General features: G+C 40.3%; 3 protein-coding genes across 5 annotated transcripts in view; 1 reads left to right on the top strand and 2 right to left on the bottom strand.

Annotated features, from left to right (window-relative positions):
• Nucleotides 1-2,882: 2,882 nt before the first annotated feature.
• On the bottom strand, nt 2,883-11,288 carry cpox (coproporphyrinogen oxidase). The gene is made up of 7 exons (XM_012877919.3): nt 10,588-11,288; nt 9,610-9,753; nt 9,407-9,517; nt 9,140-9,281; nt 8,540-8,758; nt 3,548-3,652; nt 2,883-3,462 (listed from the first exon to the last, which is right to left on the bottom strand). The coding sequence occupies exons 1-7, from the start codon at nt 11,135-11,137 to the stop codon at nt 3,378-3,380; spliced, it is 1,356 nt and encodes a 451-aa protein (XP_012733373.2). The 5' UTR covers nt 11,138-11,288; the 3' UTR covers nt 2,883-3,377.
• Nucleotides 11,289-12,679: 1,391 nt separating this feature from the next.
• On the top strand, nt 12,680-21,398 carry ccdc181 (coiled-coil domain containing 181). 3 transcript variants are annotated; one of them, XM_021324176.2, is made up of 6 exons: nt 12,680-12,839; nt 13,736-13,843; nt 15,802-16,767; nt 16,895-17,077; nt 19,309-19,466; nt 20,129-21,398. In XM_021324176.2, the coding sequence occupies exons 2-6, from the start codon at nt 13,739-13,741 to the stop codon at nt 20,298-20,300; spliced, it is 1,584 nt and encodes a 527-aa protein (XP_021179851.2). In that variant the 5' UTR covers nt 12,680-12,839; nt 13,736-13,738; the 3' UTR covers nt 20,301-21,398. The 3 variants fall into 3 exon arrangements, with proteins under 3 accessions (XP_021179851.2, XP_012733393.2, XP_012733394.2); XM_012877939.3 differs by having other exon boundaries at nt 13,739-13,843; nt 20,129-21,397; XM_012877940.3 differs by having other exon boundaries at nt 12,681-12,839; nt 13,739-13,843; nt 16,895-17,041; nt 20,129-21,394.
• Nucleotides 21,399-23,186: 1,788 nt separating this feature from the next.
• The window catches only part of p3h2 (prolyl 3-hydroxylase 2), a 66,104-nt gene continuing 64,755 nt past the window's right edge, over nt 23,187-24,535 (bottom strand). The window contains exon 15 of the mRNA XM_012877884.3: nt 23,187-24,192. Within this exon, the coding sequence (XP_012733338.2) occupies nt 24,100-24,192 (93 nt within the window). The 3' untranslated portion in view covers nt 23,187-24,099. The remainder of the gene's footprint in view (nt 24,193-24,535) is intronic.

Here is a 24,535-nt window from a genome sequence, read left to right as displayed (position 1 = left end):
AAGGAGGAAATGTTTGGATTCCGACATTTCTCTGTTTCATTCTGTAATTATGGAGCCCGGGAAATAGAAAATACACAAGGCAAGGCAAGTTTATTTATATAGCACAATTCAGTACAGAGACAATGCAAAGTGCTTTACATGATTAAAATCTAGGAAAATAAAACAGAATAAAAGCAAGTAGGAATAAAATGTAGAAACAAAATAGAACATTAAAAACAGTTGGACTAAAAAAGTTGAACTAATGATGTTTTAGTAAAACAGTTTAACTAGAACAGTCAAAGGCAATTTTAAACAGATGTGTTTTTAATCTTGATTTAAAGGAACTCAGGCTTTCCGCACCTTTACAATTTTCTGGAAGTTTGTTCCAGATAAGTGGAGCATAGGAACTAAAAGCTGCTTCTCCTTGTTTGGTTCTGGTTCTAGGTATGCAGAGTAGGCTGGAGCCAGAAGACCTTAGTGGTCTGGATGGTTGATACACTGATAACAAGGCTGTGATGTATTTAGGAGCCATATAGGGATTTATAGACTAACAGAAGGATTTTAAAGTCTATTCTCTGAGATACAGGGAGCCAGTGTAAGGACTTTAGATGGATAAAAGAAAACTTTTCATTTAATTCAAGAGAAAGCATATCATTAGTAGCTCCAAATCTTTTCACAAACATCAGAAAAATATATGGTTTGATTTGGGTTGTATATTTGCTTTGGTACGGCTCAAAGCAAAAATAAGATCATAAACTTACCTACCATTTAATTACTCTTTGGGAAAAACAAAGTATTTTTGAATTAAATAGATTTTAATACGTGGGCAACTGCAGGAAATGTATGGAAGGTGTGCTTACTTAGGCCCATGTTCTCCAGTATAACTAAATAAGGTTCATTCACAGATGAGAAAATGGTAAAAAGTGTTTTAAAGTACCTGATTTGCCTCTTCCAGTCTAACCACTTCCATAGTTAACTATTTATTCCTTTAAGACGGCTCCCTCATATCATCTTTCATATGACATTTGATTCCAGTTGCCACCTTTTGTTTACATAGCCTGTATTTTTATGACGGGGTACAAACGTCTGTGGTACATGTGTGAAACGTGTTTTTATCTTTGTGAACGCTTCTGCTCGGCGCAGATGAACAATCCTGTATTAATTGGGGTTTGGGGAACCATCTCTGTGAATAGTAAGGTAATGTCTTACTGTTAGATACTCTTTTAAGTCCTGTGATGGAAGCATTAAGTGGTCCCGAAGCCATTAAATGATTGTTTCATGCTTTCTTAGACCACTTTCTAAACCTGCTGGCGAGGGTGTGGATCTACTTTCCCTGTGATTGATATGGCCCTTAAGATAAATAATTGCCCTCCCAACAGTGTTTAAGTTGCTGTCCACTAATTCGTCTCTTATCCATTTGAGCTGATAACCATAAACCTTTGCTTTAGCTTCGTCCTCCCTGCGCCCGCACCTTTTCTTCATTTCTAATTTTGATACAGTTAGTTGTAAGGTCCAGTACTAATATTTACAGTTCGGCAATCTGGGACCAGCAATAGTTTTTTTGGAAGAACATTTTTAGTGTAGTCCCTGGTCTCCTGTTCCTGCAAATACACCTAGAGGCGAGTTTCTGCAATAAATTAACTATTAATTATTGAGAACTTTTATAGGTAAAGACTGGAACAAAAAGAAGTTGGGCGATGGCCGATTGATTGCAAAGGTGTTCTGATGCCTAAGCTTTTTAAATATTTAGTCAGATTACAACTTCAAACTTTATGTACTTTATTAGGATTTAATGTGAGAAAACAACACAAACAAGAATATAAATATGAAGTGGAAGGAAAATGATGCGTTTCAAAGAAGTACGCTAAATATCTAAAAAGTGGAATGTGGGGACCTTTACTTCTTGTTGCCCAAAGTTAAACCGAGTACACAGTACCAAATTACCTTCAGAAGTCACTCAATTAGTCCACTGGTGTGTACTTTAATTTCTGTATAAATCCAGCTGTTCTGTGAACGTCCCAGGATTGGTGAGAAAACAAACGGCATCACGGAGGTCAGGAAACACTGCAGACGTCATGAAGGAACTGAATGCAGGACTGTATTGTAAAACAAAATGGTGTAGAGCAATGTCCAACCCACCATTTGACCATGGAAGAAGTATGCCACTGTTGGCTCAGCTGCTAATCTAGCACGGCATGACCGACTGAGCATTAGTCAGACTCAAAGCCAAGAACACATGGTAACTCTGGAGGAACTGCAAGGATCTACAGCTCAGGTGGAAAAAAAACTGCTGAATCGTATGTATGCAAGAAGACATAAAAAGTCTACACTGCAGTTTTAACACAAGCCCTGTAGGGGTCACAGCTAACATACAGCAGGTGATCTGGTCAGATGACGAAAAAGGTAAACATTTTTAGCCAAAAAAAAAAAACAGCCAAGCTTCTGCATAAGTCCTTTTCAGCAGTGACAGGAAGGTGTCGGGGTAGAGAGAAAGCATGTTTTGATTTGTCCAGAAACTTGAACCTTTCAACCGAGTTAAGGACATTCTTGTTCCAAGTCAGTAAAATTGTGAGATTTGAAATTTCTTTTTGGTGCAAAGTGAGCCAAATCCAGCACGCTAATCTAAAATGTATGCAGATCATACTCTAAAGCAAAGTTAAACATATTTTACGACATCTGTGCTCCTGGTTTAACGAGGTAAACAGCCGGTAAAGACAACTTTCACAGCAGTGCAGAGAAGGAGCAGCCATGTTGACTCAAAATCTGACGACTGTTTAGCTAGTTCCAACTTTTCCAGCCACAATGTGTACTGCACGTTGTTTTCTTGTAGTTTTTATGACTGGAAAGACTCTTGATTTTTACCTTTGATTGGTCAAACCCAAGGCACACAAATGTTTAGAGCATTAAAATGATTATCAAACTCAGATTTATTGTTACTGGGTCATCAGTGTTAAAATCAAATACATTCAGTTTGTCTGTATCCTTTTCAGTGCTTCATTAAAAAAAAAAAGAACAATTCAGGTCATTTGCAACATAAAAATACAGAAAGCGATATTTATTACATGAATGGAAATGCAATTTTGCTCATTATAGTGAGTAAACAGAGTGAGATGATTAAAAGAAGGTGATCTGTGAAGGTAATTTATATGATCTTGATTCTACCAGGAAGAGACAAATGGCACAACGCTCAGTTATTACAAACCTGGTTTTTTTTTTTAAAGCTTTCAACAAGGTTGATTTGGACAAATCTGGACGAAAGGAAAATTAGCAGTGCAAATTAAAAAGTCCCCAGACAACTGACGAAACCTGATATTTCCTCGTCAACGCAGCTCTTGTAAAACAGGTCACAGCTTTAGAAAAACACTATGAAGGTGGTTGGTGGTGTGAAACCGCGGTGGTCACACCCACTCCTTTGGGTTTCGGAGCGCCTCCAGCATCTCGGCCTCCCGGGAACCTTTGGCAGGCTCGTGCATGTACTCCCACCTGGAGATGGAGGAGGAGGAGTCTGTCACCGAGCAACGCAGACGGCTTATTACCGCCGCAGAGAGCGGGAGGGTTATGGTCTTACCTGGCCGTGAGGGGCAGGGACATGAGGATGCTCTCGATTCTGGAGCCAGGCGTGGCGAGGCCGAACTTCACTCCCCTGTCGTACACCAGGTTAAACTCCACGTATCTACAACAAAACCGCAACTATGAACAGACGCGTCACGCTACAGGGTCTCCACAGCAGGCAGGGGTTAACCTGGAGGTCTACAGGAGGAAGGAAGGAGACACAGAAGAAAAGGAGCAAAAGAAGGACACAAGGAGGGGAAGAAAGGAAGGAAGGTCATAGGAAAGTAGAACACAAGAAAAGGAGGGATACATTGGAGCATAATAAAGGCAGGAAGGAAAGAAAGAAAGAAAGGAGACTACATAAAAAAGGAGGTCAGGAAGAGGAAGAAAAGCAAAGACAAGGAAACAAATGATGGAAATTAGGAAGAGGAAGGAAGGGCACAAGGGAAGGAATGAAGGAAGGGCACAAACATAGGAAATCAGAACAGCAAGAAAGATATAAAGAGGGAGATATATTGATGAAGGACAATGTAGAAAAGAAGAATAGAGTAAAGGAAGGATAAGGAGGGACATGAAATTAGAGGAAAACTAATAAATAGGTCAGAAACCACAGACATATGTACGTAGACGCCTCAGTGGGCGCAGGTTTGCACGTCGACGTCACCGCCATGTTGCATGTGGCAGAGAGTAGTGAACGTCTATGTTCCCTGTGTATATATGTTTTAAGTATTTGCTTTACACTTGTAAATGAATCTATATAGATTAATTGATAAAGAGGGCAGAACAGAGAGCTTTTGATCGATTTTTTTGAGATATAGATGTACATATATAGATTTTTAAGTATTCAAAATTTTGAAGTGAACCTTTTAGGATCTGCTATACACACAGATTAGGAACAGACTTTTTGGAGGAGTATTAAAGAAATAAAATTACTAATATGAGAAAAAAGTCATAGGAGAATAAAGTAAAAAAAAAAAAAAAAAAAAGTCATAAAGACATAAGTGGTAATATTATGAGTTTTAAGGGGGAACATTTCCAGAATAGTCACAGTTTGCAGAACTATCTTAGTCCTGGAGTAATAGGGCCAGGTTAGATTCTTTTAAATATTTTTATTCTTTACGAGAATAAAGTCAGGAGAATTAAGCCAATGGGATATGAAAATAAACTCGTAATATTACAAAAATAATAATATTATGAATATAAAGTATATTCTGAGATTAAAGTCCCTCTGATACTGTTTAAGTGACCGAGTAACAGCAGATTTGCCACATTCAACATGGCGGACACTCTGACGCATCGCAGCAGAGGAAGAACCCGCCCGACGAGGCGTCTACGTATATCATGTCTATGATCAAAACAACATAGAGCAGAATGAAAGTACGACAGGGTGTATTGTTTATACTTCAAACCTCTAATTCAACTTCTGAAGTATGGCAGCAACAAGGAATATGATCCTCTGCGAGGATTTCACGCTTAAAATCAATTTTATTTTTTTTATTTAATTAGGTATATTAGAATTAGAATCAGAATCAAGTTTAATCACCAAGTAGGTTTGCACATACAAGGAATTTGACTTGGTGATGATGGTGCAGACAGAAATAAGAATACAATAAAATAAATTCCAAAAAAAGTAAAAAACAAAGCAACTGGACTTGTTCTTGAACTACGGATAACAAGTCCAGTTGCTTTGTTTTTTACTTTTTTTTGGATGACCATGACCTGGATGACTGAGAATCTTCACCAGCACAATAAAATAAAGTAAAATTGAATAAAATCAATATAAATATCAATATAGCCCTAACAAACTATATTTAATACATCATTCAAATTTGGAAACCTAAATAAATGAAACAATTTTGGTGTCTCCTTTTAAGATGAGAAACATGGACAGGTCTAAGAGAGATGTAAACGGTCAGATTTCATCTTTAGATGCACAATGAGAGACCTGAGAAGTTTACAGAAACCCAGAAATGAGATTAAGAGAGGCTTCTTTCATTTTGCACACGTTCAGTCTAATCCCTCCTCCTGCCGACCCTCCTCCATCTAATTAACGCTCAAGTTTCCAACTCGCTGCTGCACAGCTCTTCAGCTCATTCTCAGACTACTCCCCCCCCGCGGTGGCCGGCTCTGCCAGGACCGCTGCTGACTGCTAACCGCGCAGCCAGCTGTCAAGTTCAGGTCTGACTGGATTCAGTTTTTAAAAAGAAAGAAAAAAACAAATAGAGCTGAACACACAACGTAAGTGCTACTGGAGAAAGTAACCCGACACTTAAAGGGAATTTCACATCTGAACAGAGCTCTGTTTGGTGTTATTTTTTATGACTGTGTAGATTATACACATCTTAACACACCAACGTTGCACTAAAGTGCTGACTGGACCCAGAACAGATGGAGATAATCATGGTCAAAACTAAAAAAGGCCCCGACAGCCAGAACTGCTGCTACCTTACTGAGCCGGTACAGTTCAGGTCAGACGTCCACATTTAACACAATGGTTTAGTTTTAGGCCTTTAATGATTCGTCTCAAGTTTTGTTTCTTCAAAAAGACTAAGCTGCGCAATCGGTTTATTCTTCATTTTCTCTACCTTTAAAAGGAGGCAGGAAAAACCAGATTACAGTTCACCACCAGGTTCACCCAAAGACAGAAAGATGAAATGCGGTTGTAAACCTCCGTTCACTCGTCACAATTACCCGACAGAAAAGAAAAATCCTGACGGAGGGAGAAGATTTTTGTTTTTTCTTGCACATTTATTTAGTCTGATCTTCATCTTTATTCAGGCTATGATCTAATGTTGCTCAGGGCGGCTGCCCTGCAGGTAAACGCCGACAGAGGAAGACAGTCCAGAGACAGAATGTGGAATCAGCCGACAGAAATGTTATTTTACTCTCTGTCACTTTTTAAATTAGGGCTGAACGATTTTGGAAAACAATCTAATTGCAATTTTTTATCTTAATATTGCAATTAAATGCGACCCCCCCCCAGTTTAATTTATCATGTCTTTTTAAACATATACAAACAACAAATCAGTTTGTTTCCTCGCTGTGCGTATTAGGTCCTAAAAGACCCACAGCGTCTAAACTCGGAGCAGAAATGATTGCGTTCTGCCTACAATATATTTCAACCAAAAGTGCAATTTTGACTTTTCTCTGCATTAACCACAAGCAACAAAAATGGCATCTAAATAAAGATGTTTGTAAACAAAGACTATTCAAAACAATAACTTTTAATGTTCTATTAATCAGAATATTATTCAAGAGAACAGCTTTTAATTGATTTGGACGTCAATCCTTTTGATGAACATAAAGTCCAACCAACAAGCAAGTCTATGTATTAAACTGATTGACCTGTACTTAATGCTATGTATGATTATATAAACTCTAAAACAAGTAATAAAGTTAGATTATCTCACTGCTGCAACTGTCTTCCCTTCCATGTGGAGGCAAACCCACTTTAAACATTTTACTGACACCTAATGGACGTGTCTAATTCCCTAATTGTGACATAGCCAAAAATTGCAGATCTCTGCGATTTGGAAATTGCGTTTTTTAAAATCGTGATTATATTGAAAATGTGATTAATTGTTCTGCCCTAATTTAAATGCGTCCAGGAACAACAGAGAAAAGTTGATAAATATAAAAGATCAGATCAGCGGCACCATACGCCCTCATATCACCTCACTCACGTTAATGTGGCTAAAACAACTTTACTCAGGGTAATGGGGTTTTAGCAGATTACAGAAATATAATAATATTTACAGCAATACATCACAATGCAGTAAAAACTACGATGATATATTCCTCATCATATATCATGGCAGTAAGGTGCTCTGTAGAAAAGCCTTTTACCACGGTCTGATGGGACGTGCTGTCAGCATATAACCCCGTACTCTGGGACATCTTGAGGCCGTCAACCCGTACGATGCTTCAGAGGAGCTTTGGGCCACCAGACGGCCGCTGTGAACCCAGAACCTGCTTCCAGACCCTTCACCCCTCAGAGGACAATACCTGGTTCTCTGCCCCCCATCTCTAAACTCACTCTTTCTCAGTCCTAGTGCGGCTCGCACCTGCAGCCAAACCAATGCTTCAAGCACTGAACTAAGCTTAACTTTAGTGTCCCTGCAGAGGAAAGACGCCGTCATTTGACAGACGGTGTCTCACAGAGAATCGTAGTCCTTGAATGACACTCGCAGACAAGCCAAAGGTCTCCTGGAGTAGTTATGATCAGAGCCGAGAAACAGACCGAGCTGTGTGGTCATGAGGACAAGCAGAATGTTTTGACGGAGACTTTTAAACCTCTGATCCTTACTAAGCTTACCTAACTGTCAAGCACGGTGGTGCAAGCGTCATGCTGCGGGTCTCCTTGGCTGACCGTGTCAACGGTGCATTTCACAAAGAGGTTGGGACGATGAGGAAAAAAAAAAAAAAGATTACCTGTAAACTTTAGAATTTCAAAAACCATCAAAACTGGCTTTGGAAAGACGCTCCACCAAGTCTGATGAGATGAGCGAGAAAATACTCTAAGAATTTTGCCATCATTTAGTTAAAGATTACGAGAACCTAAATATTTCTTCCAACCCGCTATGGGATGTTAATCCAAATATTAGTCGGGGTTTACGTATTTTTGGGACCTGTATTTATAATTTTAACCCAGTGTGAGCGAGAGATGAAACTGCAGTCAATTCTCTCAGCAAAAATGAACTGAAGTAATTTATTGCAGCAGCAGAACACATACAATATAAATAAAAAAAAAAAAAAAAAAAAAAGCTTTAAAATCCTGTTAAAAATCCTTAAAATCCCCACAATGGTGCAAAATTCATGTCAATGACGAGGTCTGAGGATCACAGTGGGACATCCTTTGACAAATGTGTTGAAAAAGCGTTAAAAAAAAACAAACAAATGTTGCTTGCTTCTATTGTGTTAACAGGAAGCTCTAAATCTAGACTCTTCAGCCAGAGAAATAAAGAGCTCAGCAACATGCGTCCTTTCTCCCGCCGCGCTTCCCACTCACCTCCCGCGTCGCACCTGCTGCCAGTCCTTCTCCTCCTGAGTGAAGGAGTCGTTGAGATGCTTCTTCACGATGGGAAGGTAACAGGGCACCACGGTTCGGGCGCAGCTCTTGACGAAGTCGAACACCTCCTCCCGATCGGGGGCGTCCAGGTCGTCGAAGAAGATGCCCCCTATACCCCGAGTCTCTCCCCTGTGCCGCACGTAGAAGTACCTGTCACACCTGGCGGCAGGAAGGAGGAGGAGGGGGAAACGGGAAAGCTGGTAACTTTACAACTTCTGCGTCAGATATCGGCTTTTTTACGGCGTCATCTATACAACAGAAAACCACAAATATGCGTCAGAGCCGCATCAGATGAACCCCGCCCATCCTGTCCGCCTCCACACCGGTCACGGTGATGCCCTTAGCATTGCTCAACGGCTTTCTTCTGCATCTGCAGGCTTTAGGGAGAGACTTCCTCTTATCACCCTCCAACAGGGAGGATACACCCATTGTAATTTCCACACACACACGCACACGAATTCACTCGAATCGGCCCTAAAAAAAAACGCCTACGTGCCGACGCACACGCACGCGTCAAGAGTGTGAGAGCTGCAGCCGTACCATTTCTTGAAGTCTGCGTAGTACTTGGGGTGGTGTTTGTCACAGGCCTCCTTCAGGGTGTTGTGGAAGTGAAAGGCATCTTCTTTATCGATATACACTGGGGTGAGGTCGGTCCCTCCGCCGAACCACCACTGCTTGGAGCCTGAACGCACACACACAGACACACGAGGAACAAGAAGAAGCAAACAAGGCTCATTATTCATCCGCACACTCAATAGCGCCACTGACACCAAGACGCAGCTGCCGCCACGGAGGACCGCCACTCACCGTCCTCCTCCTCGATTTCAAAGTATCTGTAGTTGAAGTGCACCGTGGGTATGTGGGGGTTCTTGGGGTGGATGACGGAGCTCACGCCCATGGCACAAAACGGCAGCTTACCTGAAGAGAAAGCGCAGCGCGTTATATGGGGAAAGGCGACGCGTTTCAGACACTTTCGTGGGCAGAAGGTCGGACTTTGCGGGGGAGCTCACCGTCTTTTCCCTTCAGGACTTTTCCTCTGCTCCTCATCTGTTTGGCCGCCTCCTCGGTCAGGTACCCGGACACCACCGACACGTTGACCCCCGCCTTCTCGAACACTTTCCCGTCCTGCATCACGCAGCTGATCCCTCCTCCGCCTAAAGAGAGAAAGCAATCAAAAAGGGTGAAAAGAGAGAAAAAAAAAAGAAAGTCATTATAAGCACTTATATTTGTTGACTTTGTTCCCACATGCATGTCTCTATAGTGGAAGATCCAGCGATCCCAGAGTGTTTGAGAAATGCTGTACTGGATAAGCCAAAGTTGCATCTAAGCAAATGCGGTTTACGGAGATTTCCAAAGAGCTTCACAGTAAAACAAGAGACTAAAAACAACATTATATCACAACAAACCAACTAAAGGTTTATCTAAACAACTCTGAATTGTAATTACAGCCTAAAAACAAGGAAAAGCTTAGGTCACAGTGGAGGCGCAATGGGCTTTAAAACACAGCCTGCATTCTTAGCTTATAAACCTGAGGGTCCGAGTTCACGTTTAAGGCTTTAACGGGTCAGAGATGTAGTCGAAGCGGAGAGAGACATTAGTGCGTGTTCTTTTCTTTGTGTTACGACATGGTAAAGGTTCATTAAATCAACATTATGGAAGGCTATTTCCTAACTTCTTAGTTTAGATATAGGGACATAATCTAGTAGGTCTGATCGTGTGTGCAGTTCCTTAAAGGAAGAGTTGCAGCTTGGATGTCATCCACAGAAATCTTCTAAGAGATGCTGGTTTATTTATTTACAACGTGAGATGATGTGCAGCAGAAACAAGATTAGTCCTAAACCAGAACCCTGAGGCGCTCCATATAAACAAATAATACGGAGAAATCTGAAAATACATTGTTGAGATCCACAATAATGATGATGGGCACGTTTTTATTTTTAGGAGCTGTGTTTGCAGTGATAAAGCTAAACCGCAGTTCCCTACATTACCTTCCTTCCTCTCCCATTTGTCCACCTTGAACGTCCCCCCGTCCACTTTCTCCAGGGCTTTACAGAAGTCAGCCTGCGTCTCCATGATCAGCATCTCCATCCTGGTGCTCATCTCATCCTTCCTCCTCTCCAGCACGCTGATGTCGGTCACCGGGACAGACATGAAGCCGCGGCATCTTTCCGCAATGCTCCCCTCGTCTTCCTTCTCCGGGTTTTTCTTCGCGTGCCCGGGGATCTTGGTGGCCATCTCCGCCCGCTGGAAGTGGTTAGAGTTGGCCAGAAAGCCCACCACCGCCGCCGCTGCTGCTGTGACCGCCGCGGCGCCACTGAACGCCAGGGCTCCCCTGCTGGTCGCCCCGGCAGCTGACCGGCCAGAGGCCCCATGGGACATGAACCGTAAGCTAAAGCCGCTGGAAAGCCATTCCTTCCCCGGAAGAAAAGTCCCCGACGGGCCACCTGCACCCGCGAGACCCTTTAAGCGTGGACCCAAACACCGCTTTGCTCTGGTCTGAGCCGTTTGCTTTGCCGTTAAGAGAACGATGGACGCCATTTGCAAAAGTAACCACTAAGTTCTTGAGTCTTCAGTGAAATGACAGCAGTAACTGATCAATGAATGAGAACAACTCCTTACATGATCAGGAGTTGTGTGCCTACGTGCTATTAGTCGTGTTTTAAAAATTGTCCAGAAAGGGGGCGGGTGGTTTCTGGGTAACAATGAGCGTCACGTGGGAAATGTAGTTCTTGTCTATCCAAGGCAGGGAGAACAAAGAGTAGAACCTTAGATGGACAACTTCAAGACCCAGAATGCCACACGGCTCGACGCTGATGTCGCGTTCATGAACTTGTCATTTGTTGGTAGTTTTACCATATGATTGCATCAAGTGTTCCCGTTTTCTCAAGTATCGTAAAGATATTTTGGCAAGAATATTATTCCATGGTGATTATTTTATTTTATTTTTTTTGCAATTGATGATATACAAAAAAAAATGTAAAAAAATAAAATAAAATTATATATATATATATATATATATATATATATATATATATATATATATATATATATATATATATATATATATATATATATATTATATTATATTATGGTATAATCCATCAAACCACTGACAGAAAAACGTCATTTAACTAAAAATACATTTCCTGCTCACATAATGATGATTTGCTGCTGACACGTTGATGCGTTATCATTAAATCACGTTATTTGTAATCCCGAAGAAAACACACCCTCTTTCAGCAAGAGCAAGTTTGGTGGTTTATTTGAGTTTACAAACGAGTTTTAGTTATATGTTTTACTTGTGCCATCATACTTACCTATTTATTTCTTTTGCACTTCTTGGGTATACGTATATATTGAAAATAATCACCCAGATCTCATTTATGAGGGTGTCTTCTTGTGGATCAACAATTTACTGATTAAGTCTCAACACGTTAGCAACTCATCATATATAATGACTTAGAGATTAATCTTTAGTTGATAAGTAAAGTTTTCTATTTTTTTGCCTGTCAGTGGTTTGCTGGATTATTTGAAAATAAACTAATTAAAAATATAGGACACAAATATATAATTTTAGTTCATTAACAATCACTAAACTATAACCATACAACCAACTATATGAGACATGTATGTACTGATGTAGCTAAAGTTTATTGTTGAAGGAGTTCATATTCAACATACTACGGTATGCATTAATATGAGGGTCGTTTGTCAGATTAAAAGTACCTTTTATTAGATAACAACCAATATTTTAAACATAGTTTCCATTAAGCCCACACTTCAGAATTCAAATGTTTTTTTTTTTTTTTTTTTTTTTTTTTTTTTTTTGGTCTGATATATTCTAATCTTAAATGTCACGTTTTCAACCGCTCATAATTAACAGAAACAAAGACTAGAAACCATCAGTTTTGTAATTAGTTCATAGAACGCTTTACTGCGTGAAAAATTTGCTTTTCAATAATAGCTGTTCTCATTGACTGAATGAGTTTATAGAGGCGTGTAAGCCTCGGACCTCACTGGATGAGCTCTGACCGCGTTGGTGCGCATGCTCGCAGTAAGCGTGTTGTAGGTTACCATGACGACGGGTCTAATAAAGCTTTTAAGGCTGAGGAGACTCGGGCCAGATTATGAGCGCAGGTGTTGCAGCCCAGACTGCCGCGCAGTATGTGAGACAACACGATGGAGAGATAACAAGGAAGTTATTTCACTAACTCGTCGACGGCAGCATTACTAGCTGATGGTGAGTTGAGTAGCTAAACACTCATTTGGTCAGAGTCTTTTATCACCGCTGTGTGTTCAGACTGAGAGAATAAAGGATAAATGTGCAGCTTTCCGTTTCCCCTCTTATTTAGTGCTATAAAAACGGATTACTACTGGGGGGTATTTTCGTCTCAGCTTGTTATGGGTCCAGTGAAAATTCTTACGAATTGCAACTGTGTCCAAATAAAAATAAACATATAACCGTTGTTTTAACTACGGAGTTCAGATTCATGGTTTTAAAAATAAGCAGTTCAGCTAATTATGCAGTACCACCTATTATGCACCAGATGGCGACATATTACGGACGACATGTTTGGAGTTTTTTTTATTTTTTTCATCATATATGCATTACTTTTCAAAGAAAATATCATGATTAATTTCGTTGCCTTGCTTATTCAAACAACATACAATTGTTGGACCCTGGTCCCTACTTCAGATAATATTTTTTACGACTTATGCTAACATTAATTTGCCTGCGTCAATGAATTTAATAGCACTTCCACTTTAAAGATGTTAATAGGTTATATTCATTGGGCTTAAATGTAGAAGAGTATCAGTAGATAAAATAGTTTTCCTAGGTTTGTATTTATTTGATATTTCTTTTATGCGTTGCTGACAAATAAACAAGAACAAAGAAAACACATGGACTTGGTTTAAATAAAGCAACAATAACAGCATAATAGAGCCAAAATACAGATTAACTATGAAGACGGACCAAATCATGGAACAAAATGAAAACCTATGAAGGGAATATCCATATTAGTATAAAACAAGGTCGACCAGCAAATTGGTATGGCCACAAACAGGTATATAAAACTAGCTTAGAAATATTGCCAAATCGCTTCAACATTTTGTGCTCCTTTTATCCCTCACCAGTAGATGATGACTGAGGTTGTTTCGACCAAATCTCAGGAGGAGTATGAAGACGACTTTGAGAAGGATCTTGACTGGCTGATCGGTGAGGAGGGCCACAGTGAAGAGCAGGTAACAAGCTGCATCACCGTTTTATTTCTTCTACTTTTTTTCGTTTTTTCTTTTGATAACCGCATGTTTTGTTTTATGGGATGAACTTCCAATGTCTTGCAAAAGTCTTTGTACCTCCTAAGGTTTCAACATGTCACACTGCAGCACTATCTGTCTATGTGATTGACCAACCCAAAGTAGTACATCATTTTGAAGATGAAGGAAATAAATACACGGTTTTCCTTTTGTTTTTTTTAAACAAATAAAAATCCAATTAAAGGGTGGCATTTATTTGTGTTCAGCTTTTGCCAGTTTATTCCATTAACTGCAATTAAGCTGCAATACTTTTGGGGCATGTCTCTCCTGGCTTTGTACATCTGGAGGCTCAAATGTTATCCAATTTCTCTTTGCAGAATAGCTCGAGCTTAAGAGGTTCTGTTGCTGAATATAGTTTAAATGTTAAAATTGCACTGCAGCTCCTCCATTGTGTTTAGATTTGTTTTTCTTTTACGTATAACTTTAGATGTTTTCTACCAGGATTGCTCTTTATTTACCTTAATCCATTTAAATTATGACCAGTTTCTCTTACGCTGCCAAAAAAAAAATCACTTTCACAGTATACTACTACCTCCACCGTGCTTTATTTATTACTTACCACTCTTCAATAATGGCCAAATTTGTAGATTGTGTGGCAAACTATTTCCCTGTTTACAGATTCTCCCACCTGAGCTATCTATATCTGCAGCTCCTCCAGAGTAAACCTGGATCTCTTGGCTGCCTCTCTGATTAATAGCCTTGTTGACCGGCCTGGTGGACGGCCATGTCTCGGTTGCTTTGCCATAGTCCCGTTCTTCCATTTTCAGATGAGGAATTGGACACTGCTCTTGGTGATGATCTTGACTTGGGGACAACTGGATGTTATTATAACCTAACCCTGCTTCAATTTCCCCCCCCAGCTGTATCCTGGACCTGTTTGCTATGTTTCTGGGTCTCCATGTAGCTTTTTGTCCACTAATGTTCTCCAATAAACCTCTGAGGCCTTCACAGAGCAAATTTATTTATCCTGAGATTAAATAACACACATGGGGTTTGCATGTATTTATTAGATAACTATTGAATATTCATTAGCAATGGATGATTTAATTGTGATATTTTGTGGTGTTTAATACAATGATGATAAAGGGGACATTTAAAAGTATTTAAAATTCACTGCAGTCTTTTTTGGCAATTGTTGCTGTACTATGTCTGGAGGCCTCCGTGTACAAGCACAGCCCCACAAGTACAAATACTGCTCTTCAAAATAAAATGTACCCTTAATCAAATATGCCACATCATTATTTACATTTAATAGTGATATTTCACGACTCCACAACAATTAAGACACTGCCAGTGAAAAGATTGGGCACACCTATGGCATTGTTTATCCTTATTTTTATTACTTTCTGCTCTGTTTATAGTGAAGATCATGATAAATAACAGATCTTATACAAATAAAATCCTTGTTATCCATGCACTACTTTTCAAAAAGAAAAAATTAAAGCAGTCCACCTTTTTTTGTTCCACTTTAAAATGATCTTCCTCTTTGTGTTGGTCTATCACGTAAAACCTCAGTAAAATACCATGAATTTTGTGGCTGTATTGTTGCTAAATCTAAAATGGTTCAAAGTTATAAATACTATTGAGAGGCACCGTAGGTTTGGTGCTCCTCTCGACTTTGCACAGAGCTCCCTCAAAGTGTGATAGGCAATGGCGTTGAGTTACAGGACCTGGCCCATCTCAGTGCTGGCATGTGAAACCAATGCTTTCCACATACAGCGGCATACTTTCACTCTTCTGCTCCCGATGCAATATTGATGAGCAAACAGACATATCTGTTATCGCGCCAGCAGGTTATCAACCGCTGGGTGTTGATCTTGGTCTTTCGTCTGCATTACAGCCTGAGTAACAAAAGCAATATGTCTACCTTACCTACCTGACAGGGCTCTGACTATGAGGACATAGACGCGGAAATAGAAAAAGAGCTGGGGGAAGAAAAGAAATGGGAAGAAGGGGACAGAAACAAACACAGGGGCCAAAAACCAGAGCATGTGGAAGAGGAGGAAGAGAGGTGGCCCCCTCCCATGGAGCCATTAGAGTGCGACATTGACCAGGAGAGCCCGAGTAAATCATCACCTGCAGTACCACCTCCTCCTGAGACCGACGAGCAGACAGACGAGGAAAAGAAGTACATCTTGGAGAAGATCCAGCAGGCTAACAAGGAGCTACAGGAGCAGGAACCGCCAGATACCACCAGACAGAGGCGGCTTCATTTTAAAGAGACACTGGTGGACCTCGTGGTGCCCCCGCTCGATTTTCAGGCACATAACACCGAGGCTGATGGAGGAGAAAGCGGCCGGGACGGAGCCAAGGCTGCGGATGCAGACACCGAGGTATCGGGGAAGATGTCCCAGCTAAAACTTTCTCCGCGCAACGAAAGCAAGGGACTCAGAGGGCCCAGCAGCGAGGGGCCTCAGGAAGCTAAGGAGAGCAAAGTTCTCGTGGAAAAGGATGGGAAGTTTGACCTCGTCAGCATGAAGGATGTGGAGAGCCAGAGCGTCCTCCCGCCTATAGCAAACCATTTAGGCAACAGTGCGCAGTCTTCGCCGCGTGTCCATCAGCGGGTCAGGAAGACCTCCGGCTCATCGTCCTCTTGGCCTCAGCTCCGCGTCGGCTCAGCCTCCTTCCACATGGGTGTCGGTCAACTTCAAGCGCCGCGACCTCCGGCTCAGCCCAGGGTCAGGCCCAGTTCAGCCAGCCACAGCCAGAGAGCGGGCCAGAGCAGGAACAGCAAGAGGCGGGCGCAGTCCGCAGCAGGCGCGCCCTGCCAGGCCACCTACAGCCTCTCCCCGCAGCAGAAAGAGCTGCTGCAGAGGATGCAGGAGAGGAAGGAGAGGCTCGCCAGAGAGGTATGGAACGGACGAAGGTGGTGATGAATAGAAAAGATAAATCCTTAGATGTTAGCATTAAAGCATTATAGTGGGCATTAGTAACCTTTTATTCACATAGTGTTTTTGTTTTTTTCCTGCTCATCAGGCAGAGCAGAGGAAACACGAGGAAGAGGAGCTTAAGAGACAGGAGAACGAGCAGGCCTTCAAGGCGTGGTTGATGAAGAAAAGGGAGCAGCTTCATGAGGAGAGAAGGATCCAACGTGCCCAGGAGATAGAGAGGATGAATACTAAAGTAGGCAGCACCAATCTGCCAAACACTAATCCACTGGTAAAATAAGAATTATCCAATCTCCTCCTCTCTATGAGCATGAAGTCTCTCACTGATTTCTTCAGAGGAAACGTTTTCCCAAGCCTGCGTTTGTTCAGGATGCAGTCATTAAAAAATATCTAAATAGATTTCATTTAGATGAACGATGCATGACTGGAGCTTGAATTAGCTTTTTAAGGGCAAACTGTTCAAACAATTGTTCTTAGGTGTAAAAATAACCAACACAACTGTCAAGGTGGAACACTAGCAACGTACATTTTCCTGAAGTGCAAGAACAGATGGTTATAGATTGTTGTGGAGAATTGTTTTTAATTAATTTAGTAAATTGCCAAGAAGAAGATTGTTTTTTTTCTTCATCCAAGTCAGCATTTATTAAATTCTTATAAGAATGAGAACAGATTACAGAATGGGAAATGTGTTCCAGAGCAGGGGTCGGTCCGTTCTAACAAAAACAAGAAGATATTGGCTTTTTAACCATCTTGCTCGCCAGCAATGGCCTTCACGGCTCGGCTTCTTGGAGCTTCTCTCTAAGTCCTAGACTAAACAAAGTCCAACATGACTGGCAGCTGCTGGGGGAAATAGATTAATACAATTATCTAATTATTTAGGGTCATAAGCCGAGGCTAGAATAACATTTTTACACAAGTTACAGAGCCACTTAGAAGTTTCCATGCAAACCTTTTTAGCATAAATGTCATTATAAATCATTTCAATTCATTATTTCTTTCATTAATTCATTATTAAGTGTTTAGGTGTAATTTCAAATATAAATACCGGTCCAAAAATCTACATACCCTCGCTACTGTTTGGATAAACATCCTGTAATAATTTGCAGAGGAACACCATGTTTTTTCTAGCTATTGGGAAGATGAAGGGACATTTGAGAACTCTTCTAGTAAGAAAAGCTTATTTAAATCATTTGCCTTCTTTGCTTAGATGTGTTTTTTAAGGATTTTTTGCAGGGTTGAGCATTAATTCTCAGTGTTTCAACTATTTAAGGGCTGATTTGGAGTCAAGTTGAAAACAGTTGGACGTAGTTCTACTTCATTTTCCACTTCACTGTGCAACATCCCGGCAGCACTGGCACTGAAGCAGACCCTCAGCATGAGTCTGCCATCAGCATGCTTGGCTTTGGCTGTGTTCTTGTGCTTGAAAACCTCCTTTTGATTCCTCTGAACACACCTTTCACCATTATTTTTTTTTTAAAAGCTCAATCCTTATTTTGTCACCATCTGGCGATAAACGTTTTCTCCAGCAGGCATTGGGCGTGCATATTTCAGTCGAGGTTGAAGGTGCTGATTTAGGATTAGGTGTTTTTTTTTCTTGGCTGGCACTCTCTCTGTCCGCATTAAAACCTACTTCACCGTCAACAGTAGCACTGTTTTTGGCATCTACTTGTTTAAGATTGGCTAAAGGTGGGTTGGGTCTTTTCTTCCTCCTGTGCATCCTGATCAATTTCCGTCTGTATGTGCTGAAAGTTGAAGCAGTATGAGTAAAAATTTGTTTTATTCAGATAGTAAACCTACGGAGCCCTAGAGGGGTCATTGCAAAAAGTTTTGCATGTTGAGAGAATGTGCGCTCGTTTTACTAAATTGTGCACTCGTTTAACTATATTTTGCACTCGTTTTACTAAATCGTGTGCACAATTTACTATATTGTGCTCTCGCTTTACTATAGTGTGAGCTCATTTTACTAAATTGAGCTCTCATTTTAAGCATAGTAAAACAAGGGCACAATTTATTAAACGAGTGCACTATTTACTAAAACGAGAGCACAATTTAATGAATATGGTTATAGAACATTGTGTGCACGATCTACTTAAACGTGACCACAATATGTAAAACATGCACTCAATATTTTCTTAACACATGTAAACTTGAGCACGTTATAGTATATTCGAGATCTCGATCTACTAAAACGCACCCACGAATAATTAAAACGTGTGCTCGAATAAGTTTTATTAATTCGAGGACTCAATTAAAGGAAACGTGCTCACAAATTATCACGACCTGAAAAAAAAAAATATCTTAAAGTGAGCTCTCCCGGGCTCCGTATAAACCCAAGTTCAAAATGTTTTTTTTTTTTTTTGGATAGGTTGGTGTCCCTGCTGCCATTGTCAAATGAGGATCCTAAAAAATGATTTTCAAAAGTATAATGCTGATACAAACTTTCCAAGTAAGAAAGACGCAAATATTTTTTTGAATTGTCTCTGTGTCTGCTCTCTGTCACAGAGAGACTCCTGTGACCCGGGGGAGGCCTTCAGGTCGTGGCTTCAGAGGAAACAGGAGCAGCAGCAGAGAGAGAGGCAGCTGGTGGAGCTCAGGAAACTCGAGGAGGACACTAGTTACCTGCTGCACAGCCGCGAGGAGTGTGAACGTGCCTTCAAACTGTGAGTTTGGTCCTTTACTGTAACTGTTTCATTCAAAGTCAGCAGCAGTAGTAAGAAACCCACGTTTTGCTGTCCGATAATCTCCCATCTCAACAGCCGACGTTTTCCACGTATCGTTGCCATGGCAGTGTAGTTAAAGGTGATGCCCTTGTAAAGGGCTCGGTTTTCACTCCGCTGGAGCCTGTAATGTACTCAAGTATTTAATGCGGAGACAGACAAGTAAACCAAAGAATTAGTTACCCCTCCGTGCGGTTTCTCATTTTGTTTAGGGTATCGCAGACTGACGGAGGTGTTTAGTCTGTCTAAAACCCAGTGGATGGGGTTAAGTTTAAGGATGTTGGTAAAAACACCTACCAGGATCCAGTGCTATGAGACAGTAAAATCAGTAACCATGTGAATTTACATAGTAAATGCACTGTTGTGTTTTTTTTTTGTGTGAAATATTTAATATTTGTAATTTTTTTTAATTTTCAGTTTGAAGCTAAGAGAAATATAGATAGTTATTACAATTTTGATCAAGCCAGTGAAACAAGCACTCCTATTAGGGGAGGTATAGGGATCTGGCCGATGAGCAATAACATACCCAGAAATATTTATCACTAGACTAATTAATCATGTGTTGAAATCTCTCCTTTTGGCCACATTTTCTTCTCTTTTGTCAGGTGGCTAAAGCGGAAACGGGCTGAGAAGCGAGCAGAGCAGCTGGCAGCCCGAGAGCACTCACGCAGGTTGGTGCTGGAGGAGCGGCGTGCGCGCCGTATGAGGGACCTGATGTACACCGTCAATGAAACCAAGCCCTTCCGGTTCACAGAGCAGGTCCCCTACCACTTCTGAGCCGAACCAGCCCGACACACTCCAATATAGCTCCAGTTCAACCTTTAACTAATGTTATGATTTGTTCCTAAAGTATGTATGAAATATATTTCCTGCGTCTATTCTGGGTTTTGTCGTGTTATCTCTTTTTCTGTGCTATGTCAAAATATGTCTTGAAAAAAAAGCAAACCACAGTGACCTCCTCTCATATAAACAGACCCGTGTTGAGTGAACTTGTTTTTTACTATGATTCATATTAACAGCTGCACATTCATTTCTGTGAGGATCTTTATACAATACAGCTTCATTGTTTCTCACTGTATGCCTTTGATCACAGTGTTTGATTCGTATCATGTAGGCCGAGGACACGGGGTCAAAAACCTTACCTACTGGTTTATTTCCAAAGATGCAATTTTGTTTTTGTTGGTTTATCGTGTTGCAGAAAATCTCAAATATGTTTATGTTGTGTTTAAGCAAACCTGGATGTTGCTGGACACTGAAAGGTTTTCAGAACTTTTTAAACCGTGTAATAAGCTTTTATAGTCAGTTACCGGACAAGTGTCTTAAATAACAATACAGTAATAATTCTTAGTAGACATTTCAGGCTGATCATTGCTACGTCCCATGGCTCATTCCCAAGAAGACTTCTACTAAATCAAGAGTAAAGGATTAAACCTCTGTGAATTCGTCAAAAAAAACTAATAACAAGGCTTGTAACAAATAAATGTACCTTTACAATTGTTGAATTTTCTATGTAGACTTATAATGTAACAAACCACACAGTTTATGGCTAATGGCCGACCACCGTGGGACTGATTTACCGATGACGTCTGCATCGTTAAAACTACTCCACCCTTGAAATGTCCGTAGACATTCAGGCGAACTTGTTTTAAATGGCGTCATGTTTGTGTTAGACGGTTATTACTAAAGAACCCTAAGTTTGTTTACGCTGAAGACTGTGTTGGTCAGTCGTGAACCTTTATCAATAAAAATGCAACAACTTGAAACGTTATTCGTTTTTATGCTGTATTACTTTTCTAACGGCTACTTACTCTGACCTGATGCACTCATTACATGAGGTGTTAACGTGGTGACAATAAAGATTCTTGATTCAAATGCAGGCATGCTTATGCAGGACCAGCAGTTGATTTCTATGTAAATAAGCACATAATGCTTATTAAAGTTTACTAGTTGCAGGGGATGTAATTACAAAGTGGAGTGAGTGTGAAGTGGGGCCAGTATCGTTAGCGCTTCCTTAAAACTAATATTTTTGCCACTGGATGGGTCTGCAAAGCTGGCTTTATTATACAAGTGCACATTGTTGTGGGATGTGGTTAGCACTAGTGGTTCACTTTTAAAAGGCTGAGGCAGCCTAAAGGGGACACTTCATAACCACCGTAACCATCCACACCCCGCAACAATTAATTGTGACTGTAACAAACAGCCGTTTGTTACATCTAAGAATGAACACTTAACTTTGTATTTAAGCACTTTATTTAGCACTTTAGATAGCAAACAGCACTTTAAGGATGCATATTTGCACATTTAAGAAATAATTGCACAGTTACTTGTATAAGTGTTTATTGAATGCATTTCCTTTTTCCTAGTTTTAGATCCAGTGGCACTGCAGCACTTTATAGTAGAGTGGTTGGGCCCTGGAGAAGAAGGGTGACAAAATTAGAATGTCAATATGTGTGCAATATCTATTTTATCCTTAGTGTTGTATTTGGAAGTGTGTAAGTGAAATGTTTGGTTTGTACTCACCTTGTCCTTGTGTCCAGGTCCGTCCCCTAAAAGAGGCCGGGGCTGAAACGACTGCCTTAAGAGGGTTCCGGACTGGACCAAGGCAGGGAAATGTATAGGGGAGCCAAGTTTAGCTTTTTATATGGTTATGAGGTTTCTATTTATCTTTGGTGTTTGGTTTAGGATTTTATGTAGATAGCTTGGGGTTTTACATGGTTTATGGTTGTTGTTATGGTTTATAGAGGGTTTTAGATAGTTTTAGGAAGTCATCTTTAAATGTACACCCCTGGGAGAGTTTTATGGTTTTAACCAGTTAGTCAGACAGTATTTAAAGGCGCCTGTTTCATCACTTACTGTGCTGCTGCTGGAGAAGACACATTGCTCCGTCAACTGCCTTTGCACTTTGTAAATAGGTATGATAAAAACAAATAATTAAAAATTGTGGACCACGACATCTGCCTCTGCATCAATCCTTCCACACCCCACGTACTCCAACCGCTTAAGGCCAGCCACGTGACAGTGACACAGCTTAATTGTAGAAGTATCTCGTAACGAGTCTTTTGCTCCAAGGTGGAGAGTTTTCTGCTTAGCTACCCAACAATCCAGAACTTAACGCATTTTTAACTTTCCCTTTAAATCTCATATATGCAGCACCTGTTTTAAACACCTGAAACTTTAGCTGTCTGAACCTTAGACAAATGGCACGTGCTTTAAAGCTTCACAAGGGAAAACACAGCTGTGTCCACAGAGCCAGTGCGTACAAGGCTATAAGCTGATGCAACAAACACATCTTGTCTTGTCGCTCTTCTCTGGCAAATGTTAGCATTGAGCTACCAGATATTTCTGAAAGACTTTTTTTTTAAGTGTCTTGGCAGTTTAGGCAGAGAGTATGGTGGACACGGTTGCTTTATAGTGTCAGAGCAAGTTGTGGTCTGGCAGCAGACTAGAAGAGGCTACAACCCTTATTAAGAGATGGGGAGACTTTCTGAACACGTTCAATCTTTACAAGGAGGTCCAGTTTCCTTATACCAAAACACTACATTACACTGATCTGAGTGATGGAGTAGTTTTCCTCCAACACAATATGTATTTAAACATGTTTTCAACTTGTAATGATTTAATTTTAAAGTCTAAACAATAAATATATAAACAGATTGCAAACCATTTTAAGTATATTTTTTTATTTGTATGCATGTGCACATCCATTTCATCCGCATTTCGTAATTAACTTAAAAGTGGCCAGCCTTTTTAGGCACTAATAGAATCCTGGTTGAGCACATAAGAAAACAAAGCTACTCCTTTATGTTTGGATTTACAGTGCATCATCATCATCATTATCATCCATACACACATGAAAGATGAAATTCTCATAAAAACATATATTCCTTGAAACAGGAACAGCTGGCATCTCTAATGAAAAAAAAACAGTTTTTCATGTCAAATGCAGACATCAGCTGTCTAAGACACATAAATAAGTCTGAAACACACACATGCTCACCATCCTCATGTCTGTGAATGTGCAAAACTTTACTATGCCCTGTTAGAAATAATGAATTCAGCCTGGAACAGGTTCCGATTATTGCTATATAGAAACAGTGTACAACCTACTTTGAAAATAATTACTACTGGCAATTTGAAAGACCGGGTAACATCTTAGTGTTAGTAATAATATACGTATTGCAGTACTAATTGGTATAAGTGGATCAGATTTATTTTGTAACTGACCAGTAAAACAAAATATTGAATCAGGCCTTAAAACTATTGCTAAGATGCTAAACAATCCCAGCCCAAAACAGTGAACCATCAATGTCACAGTTCACAGCAGAAAATACACTAAACAATAGGATGTTACTGGAAAAACAAAGGCTAAACAAAAATGTAAGGAATAAAAAAAAAACATAAAACCGACAACACAAAACAACACTGTCATTAACTTTGCACTTCAGTATAACACAGTACAAAAATAGAAATGTTCTGATGCGAACGTCATTCAATAAATAGTAAAATATACCGCAAAATTTCACCGAAGAGGACAGGGAAGAAGTGATGAGTTGTTTTTTCATTTTTCAGACTGCTTCTACAGTTCATCTCTAGGGTTGATGTTGAGGCCTTGACTCCAAACAGACTGTGTGTCCAAAGCCTGGATCACCTCATCAGCCTGCAGCCTCTCCTGGACACAGAGGGACAAAAACATGCAGATGAGACACAGCGTAATGAAAAACATCAACAACAACAACTTAATTCACATTTTACAGCTATAAACAAGCATTGCCATTAAAGATCGTAGAATATTCACATGCATCATGTCATTTTTAGTCTCAGATTCCCAGTTGGGTTAGTTAATTTGGTTATTGTACTTTAAGACTTCCCCAACCAGAAGGAGTGATGTGGATTATTAATATTATTATATGTAAAAGTTGCATCATGGCAGAAAACATTGTGCACAGAGAATAGCTTCACTGTAAGTGTGTGGGGAAATTTTAAGATTATGACTGGGATGAGGAAGTAAGAGA

The sequence above is a fragment of the Fundulus heteroclitus genome, chromosome 9 (assembly GCF_011125445.2).
Source record: "Fundulus heteroclitus isolate FHET01 chromosome 9, MU-UCD_Fhet_4.1, whole genome shotgun sequence".
Classification (NCBI taxonomy): Eukaryota; Metazoa; Chordata; class Actinopteri; order Cyprinodontiformes; family Fundulidae; genus Fundulus; species Fundulus heteroclitus.
This window is presented reverse-complemented; position numbering and strand designations above follow the sequence as displayed.

Bases quoted from the DNA above. Each gene is read 5' to 3' on its own strand.
- ccdc181 (XM_012877939.3), top strand. The intron at 13,844-15,801 runs GTAACAAGCTGC...CCTACCTGACAG, and splicing joins AGGGCCACAGTGAAGAGCAG to GGCTCTGACTATGAGGACAT. The intron at 17,078-19,308 runs GTAAAATAAGAA...TCTCTGTCACAG, and splicing joins TGCCAAACACTAATCCACTG to AGAGACTCCTGTGACCCGGG.
- cpox (XM_012877919.3), bottom strand. From the start codon at position 11,137: ATGGCGTCCATCGTTCTCTTAACGGCAAAGCAAACGGCTCAGACCAGA. The intron at 3,653-8,539 runs GTGAGTGGGAAG...GTTTTGTTGTAG, and splicing joins CAGCAGGTGCGACGCGGGAG to ATACGTGGAGTTTAACCTGG. The intron at 3,463-3,547 runs GTAAGACCATAA...CTCCATCTCCAG, and splicing joins TCCCTGCCCCTCACGGCCAG to GTGGGAGTACATGCACGAGC.